The 7,144-nt window shown below is 40.6% G+C and overlaps 2 protein-coding genes across 2 annotated transcripts; one reads left to right on the top strand and one right to left on the bottom strand.

The window, feature by feature from the left end:
- Positions 1 to 2,512: 2,512 nt before the first annotated feature.
- On the bottom strand, positions 2,513 to 2,959 carry PHALS_09523 (uncharacterized protein; the record flags this gene model as incomplete). Its single annotated transcript, XM_024723770.1, has 1 exon — positions 2,513 to 2,959. One exon carries the CDS (start codon positions 2,957 to 2,959, stop codon positions 2,513 to 2,515), a length of 447 nt encoding a protein of 148 aa, XP_024571770.1.
- A 2,782-nt stretch (positions 2,960 to 5,741) lies between these two features.
- On the top strand, positions 5,742 to 6,073 carry PHALS_09522 (uncharacterized protein; the record flags this gene model as incomplete). The annotated part of the gene is made up of 2 exons (XM_024723759.1): positions 5,742 to 5,858; positions 5,939 to 6,073. 2 exons carry the CDS (start codon positions 5,742 to 5,744, stop codon positions 6,071 to 6,073), a joined length of 252 nt encoding a protein of 83 aa, XP_024571769.1.
- Positions 6,074 to 7,144: the final 1,071 nt, after the last annotated feature.

The raw sequence follows: 7,144 nt of genomic DNA, 5'->3' as shown, positions 1-7,144 counted from the left end.
TCTAGATGCCAGAAGTTCGAAGCAGACAACTAAGTAGCGTACGATGTTGTAGCTCACTATCCATTTTACCATCGCGAGAACAAGTTGAGATTGAGGCTGACGTACATTGTTTAGAGTCGCTCATGTGATGACTCGAGCTACATCCGACATGCTATCGACATCTACGGTGCGTACGAATTCATTACCGCTTGCGAGGGATATCGACTCTGTAGTCATATGTCCTAAAGTAAACAAAATTCAGGACATATTTCTTGCTGGGTTAAAACCACGTTTTGTTGTGTGGCTCGGTTAGCCTTTTCAGTGCTTTTTCAGTCGAGCAGCATGCTACGTTTTTACAATGTATTTTGTGCAAATTAAGCTCAAGCACATAAAATTTAGTACATTTCCAAGCAATATGTATACATTTGCCGTCATTACCACGGCAACGGCATCTGTGTACGGACTTCACGGATGCGCCAGGACCATACGATAGCGCGATTTTGAACTTTTTGTGAGCAGTTAAACAAACGATGTATTTTACTACCGAGCTTATGACGCATATATCCAAAAGCTCGTTCAAAACACAGACAAGAACAAATTGGTCTTATTGGAGACAAAGAATACATGCTTAATAAGACTTGAATTTTACGACAAAACTTTAAAAAGTAATTCGTGTAAGGTACATTTATTGATCAAGAGTAGGGATGATTGAATAATCGACATTTATGCTGAAAGTTACTCTAAATTACAAAGCAGCTTTGATGAATAAGCCGACTCATAATTAATTACAAGGAGAAAGTGACTAGGAAATTTCCAAAGATACAAAAAGCGTTCATTTAGCCCTAGAATAATCTCGTTGTCGTCGAACATCATGAGGAGGCAGATAGGAAAGCCGTATTACTTAAAAGAAGTAGCCGAGCGCCATATTAATTCAGCACCACAAATTGCAGCGCAACAGTATCCAGCGCAGCACTTCACCCCAAATTTGTGGTGATCGAAATATTGTTATGCACAAAGCAAGGCGTAACAACATTGTTATCCTTCGAAAGTCGCAACATGGTGGTCAGCATCCTCTGTCTTGATAATGAGTTGTGAGCAATTTCTTTGTTCATTAATTGACTTTTTGGCAGGAATTCGACCCATGGCGTGGCCACTTCGGTGTCCAGTACAATGTGATACAACGTATGTACTATATGTAACGCCCCAGAAGAAATTCGCTTTCCATCACCTCGCGTCTATCACCTGTGTCGCATTGGGATATTCGTCTAACTTGTCGATCAAACTAATGCCTTTGCAGACTATCTGCTAAATGAGAGCTAAGCCTTATCTCGCTCGCGCTACTGTCGTCGAAATTCTTCCAGCTCCAGCAACATAGTCATCGCCAGAATCGTGTGGATTATTTGTGGCACTGTAATTATGTTCTTCTTCAAGAAGAAAGACCCTGACTCGTTCTAAGCTTGGCAAACATGAAATTCAAAGTAAAACGTAATTCAGGTGCGTAGCGCTTTCTGTAGACAGGATTGATATTGCAAGAACGAGAGGGAATTAACTAACGAACATTGGCGCTTGCAGATTTACATTGCCGAGACAAAGCGCGCCCCAATCATTCGCATGGACATTAAGTTAGTTTTTTTTGGCGAAGTACGAAGAACGGCAGAGTTTTCATTCACGAATGACACCATGCATATTAAAGTCGGAGCAGTTGAAGCAGTTGGCACTAGAAAGCAGTCATTTTAAAGCGGGCTTAAACGCGTACGGAGAAAGACCAGCAAGCGATCGCGCAGTAACCCATAATGCTAGATGAATTTTGCGAATGCGAAATGGAAAAAATTGGTCTGTATTTTAGCGAAACGGTCGAGATAAATTAAAGCAGCGAGATTTTCATGAAAGTTGCGAAGCAAAGAGTTTTAATTTACGATGTAATTTGCGCGCTATGCAGACCTCTTGTACTTATTCTGAGTGTAACGTAATCTCTTATGCGTACTAGGCACTTTATACAGTAAATATAGTAAGAAGAAAGCCAAGAGAATTTCAAAGAGCAAGCTGTATTGCGTGCTCTGGATTCATTGTCAGAAAACTGCATTACATGCAGATCTGAGCTCTGAGTGCGAGTAGCAATTGCATTAACTATTTATTCACAGCAGTGGCTTAGCATATTATGAATCTCAAAATTATATCGTTGTTTTTCCACTTCTTAAAACCCATGTCCTAAACTAAAAACTACAGAAACAACGACTTGCTTAGGCGCCATCCTTCAGTTCAAATATCCAGAGATCATCACACATCTAGGCTATGCAAAGACATGAGTCACCTCTTTATCAATGATTAATTAACATTCAACATATAGTCGTACCCTCATGTACCGAAGCTTTCACCATCTCCATCGCCACACTTTATAAAAGGCTGCCGACTTCAACACCGCGAACAGCGTTAGTACGATTTGTGAGCTGGCTCAACGATTGCGATTAATATTGGCCTGCTTGATATCTTCGATAAATGAGAAAAATTGCTCCAGCGTATCACTTTTCTTCATTTATTCGGGTCGAAGAATGCTAGGTATGTCGAAATGATGCCCGGTTTCGCTAGTAAATTCAGTCATCCAAGCATTTAGCAGCTTAGCCTCTTCGTCTGTTTGTGATACCATATATTTTTTGGCATGAGCTGCCGATTTGCCAGTGAGAAGAGAGAATTGGTCGTCCCAGTTCTTCCCTTCCATCTTCTTATTATACTGCGTGATCAGTCGGTCGATTTGATCTGGGCTTAGCTTCGTCCGCAATGTCTCTAAATCCGAAGTGGCCTCGACTGGTCCAGCTTGAAAGAGACGCTCCAAGATTAGCTCTCTATCCCAAAAATCTTTCTCAGATTCCAGTGCGTGAAACTCATTTAAATCCACTTTTACCAAATCCAATTGTTCAACTAACACACGGCTGATGGCACGAATAGCCTTGTCATCCTTTACTGCATAACGTTTGTTGGCCATTTCATAAACAACACTGCTTCTTTTAATCGCTTGATCGGATTTGAATTTTGGTGGAGATTTATCAACCCTTGTATCCCCTGCCGCGCTTTAATGGGAATATTCTGCTTAAATTTGAATTGGCTCGGACCCGGAAAATGCAAAACAAGCTTTTTCAGGCTTCCCCATGACCTGGCCTCAGACTGAAAACTGTCTTGACTTGCTGATAATGACGGAGTCTTTCTCAGATGCTCATAGTGTTGAGGCTCCGAGGAAACTGATGTCATGACCGCAAATATGATGGTCTTCAAAGATGCAAGGATAGTTATCATTAATAACTCTGCGACACACCGTAAACGTAGTTTGGTCTTCCTCTTGAAAAACATGATCCGAAGAAACAACGTGAGCACTGCGAAGAAAAACGAAAGTAAAAGTACACGTGGCTACCGTTTAAGCACACGCAGCTTTTGTTATCATTCGTTATTTTTCTTCGCAGCTTCTATTGTCTTTCTTCTGCACATCATAGATTAGATGGCAGAAGTCAATGTCACACAACTATAAAGGATCTAGTGTACTACAGGTGTACTACAGTATGTATTGTCATTATCATACTTACAGCTGCTGACGTCCAATCTTTATTGCTGTACTTCAAGATTATTTCTCATGAACTCTTAAAATTTGAAGAAAGCATAAACAGTGACTTCATTTATCTGGAGAGTTAACAACTAACTTTTAACTGAATCTACTAAGACAAAATGTATTGCTCTTACGTTAAAGAATGCAGATATTCACGCAGCACATACACATTTGCGGCGAGCTTTATTGGTCTCTTATGACTACATCTCAATCGTATCGCTGTTTTGATGTACGGCTCTCAAATCACGAATCTTATTCTCAAACCTTCAATTAAACATGCCAATAATACGGTTTATGATCAGATGATCATTATTGTACACGTAGACAGCCGGTGAATCTTTAGCACTCACTACGCATCAGATAGTTATAAACAATCCTGGTGTCCAGTTATTTCTGCGCTTACGTGATGACCAAAGTACAACAAATTTCCCGCAGAATATGGACAGAAAAAATGTAGATGAAAGAATTGATTAATGCTTCCCATTGATTACAGGTATAGATTAATAGACGAAGGAATACATAAAGAGAATGTAGGTGCCTGCATTGACAACATGTGATGATTAGCTATCCAAACGTTTTTTGGAAGAAAAGCGGACGTGAACAGATGACACAGGATGAATAATGGCAAAAAGACTAGGGATAGTTCGAACAGAAGACTCAAGAATGACTTAATAATGAAATTAAGAGATAAGCATCCTGAACAAACAGGACATCGACAATTAAAAGGGCATGCTACCGGGTATAAAGCGGTATTAACGCCGCTGATTAACTAAAACCCAGCAGGTAAGTGCACCCATTCCCGCTCTCTTTGTCAATAATTGTCGAGAAGTACGAGCTCATATAAAACCTGCGACGTTGCGTGCGATCAGGTCATAACAAGTACCGCCAATTGGCCGTTATCCTTATCATACACAGTCTGCGTTATTTTTGATAGCATAAGAATTAGTAAGTTAGTCAAGGGCAATAAAGTGGTTACGAAAGCCAAGATCAAAAAAGCTTGCAGTCATTCCTTTATCATATGATATGTGATCGCCGGAGCTGCTCGTGTTTGGCGTAGCTTCTCGTCACATAATTGTGGAGGTGAATCTTCTTCATACAAAGCGGAATCCATTCCCTTTGGCTGTATGTGCTTGAAAATTGTCAGATGTACGAACCGTTTGTGTCGTGCAGCCTTATATGAGCACCAATAAATCAAACGTGCAGTTTGTATAAAAGAGCCGGTTTACCAGCTCAAGAACTTGCCTCCGTCGCAAGAAAAAGCTGTTTGGTCCTGCAAATATTGCACTACATGGGTCGTATGTAAAATTATCGGCTATCATCTTTTTTATTATTGCAGTTGGCGACGCTGAGAAGCGTTAAGTCATCCGGAGTTCCTTCAGAAACACAACATCGACTCCAACTATTTTATTTGTAATCAAAATGGAAGTGATACTATCAAGCAGCTATTTGAAATCCCGCAAAGGAGTACAACAATTATACTTGTTCTTTTGCTTTGAACCTTTCATTGCATCACAGATGTAACAGATCCTACGTAACTCTGCAAAAGAATCCCTGTAAGTGTTGACACCAACGAGTACCACCTATGTCAACGACCACACCGATCACCTTGCTTACCTGGCAACAACTCCTTCTCTCCGCGCTTTTGGTAAGCCCAAACTTAACATGCAGCATCTTCTTCGTCTCACTCAGCATGTCCTCGTCATGCGCCACGACAATGCGGACTATCGCATGGTGTTCTGGACATGAACAAGTATATAATGCTCAACATTTGCGCCACTATAGCCAGCGCCTCATGCCAGCGGCCTATCACTGCTCCGTCATGACGCGCTGTGTCTCCTGCCTTCATATCGTCGACGTCCCATTTTTTTGGCCGGGCATTGAGCCCCTCATGAAGTAGTCCCTATCATACAGATATCGCTTGGCTTTAAAACGTTCGAGCTCATAACGTCATAATTGGTAGCTGTAGCGCAGAGTAATTGGTTCAGGTTTACGTCTTTAATAGATTCTGAACGCTCGTCTGCAAATCACTGCATTCCAGAAGACGCACTCGACTTCTAGCAGTACTCCTACCAATCATTATGCATCCACCATCGTGCCTTTTCATAAACTCTAGCTTGATAGAAATCTAAATGACACGACGCTTCCACACCCACGCTATTGAACAAGCTCGATGAGATCACTTGGCTCGTCTTGCAATGGATCCGAAAATCCTGGACGTCGCAAGCCTCCGCATGTTTATATCACGAATCCTTGTTTTAATCCTTCAATTGAACATGCCAATAATACGGTTTATGATCAGATAATCATTACTGTTTATCTTTACATACGTAGACAGCAGGTGAATCTTTAGCACTCACTACACAATAGAAAGATATAGACAATCCTGGTGTCCAGGTATTTCTGCGCGTACGTGATGACCAAATTACAGCAACTTTCCCGCAGAACATTGACAGAAAAAATGCAGATGAAGAATGCTTCCCATTGATTACAGGTATAGATTAATAGACGAAGGAATACATATAGAGAATGTAGGTGCCTGCATTGACAACATGTGATGATTAGCTATCCAAACTTTTTCTGGAAGAAAAGCGGACGTAAAATGATCAATAATGGCAAAAAGACTAGGGATAGTGCGAACAGAAGACCCAAAAATGATTTAATAATGAAATTAAGAGATAAGCATCCTAGACAAACAGGACACCGACAATTAAAAGGGCATGCTGCTGGGTATAAAGCGGTATTAACACCGCTAATTTGCTAAAACCCAGCAGGTAAGTGCGAACCCATTCCCGCTATTTTTTTCAATTTAAATAAGGGTTTATTGCAAAAGGTGATACAAATACAAAATATTCGCGAGATGTGATACAAGTGTGTTTTAAACACTAAAAATAACGAGACCTGGTAAAATTACCGAGTGTAGCCATTCTTGGCAATGGTGTTTAAAACACAATTGTATCTATTTGTATCACCTTTTGCAATAAACCCATTAAAAGGTTCTACTGTAATAGTATCCACGCCCTGTGTGATAAATGAGCAACCAGGTAATTCATTGAGGACATGCGCACGTATAATGTCTAGGGTTGATGTGGTAATCTGCTTGTGAATTATGGAGGACAAACGATCCACTCCATTTTTTGCTGCATCTGCCTGAAAGATAGACTCTGCTGTTGACCCTCCCCGTATTTTTCATAACAATTGTGTTTAAAACATAATTGTATCACATCTCGCGAATATGTTCTATTTGTATCACCTTTTGCAATAAACCCTTTAAATAATTGCCGAGAAGTACGAGCTCATATAAAACATGAGACGAGCGATCAGGCCACAACAAATTTCTACAAATAGCGCCAATCGCGCGATATCCTTACCATACACGGTCTGCCCTTCAGACTTTGATGCACAACAGAACCTTGATCTTGATGGATACAAGGCTTCACTCTTAATATCAAGTGACTCTTGGAACGCATTAGAATTAATAAAGTTAGGCAATGAAGTGGTTACGAAGCCAAGATCAACAAAGCTTGCAGTCATTCCTTTATCATATAAATTGCGATCGCCGGAGCTGCTCGTGTT

This window comes from Plasmopara halstedii, assembly GCF_900000015.1.
Source record: "Plasmopara halstedii genome assembly, contig: Scaffold_42, whole genome shotgun sequence".
Taxonomy (NCBI): Eukaryota; Oomycota; class Peronosporomycetes; order Peronosporales; family Peronosporaceae; genus Plasmopara; species Plasmopara halstedii.
The sequence above is the reverse complement of the archived record's forward strand: the minus strand, read 5'-3'. Positions and strand labels throughout refer to the sequence as shown.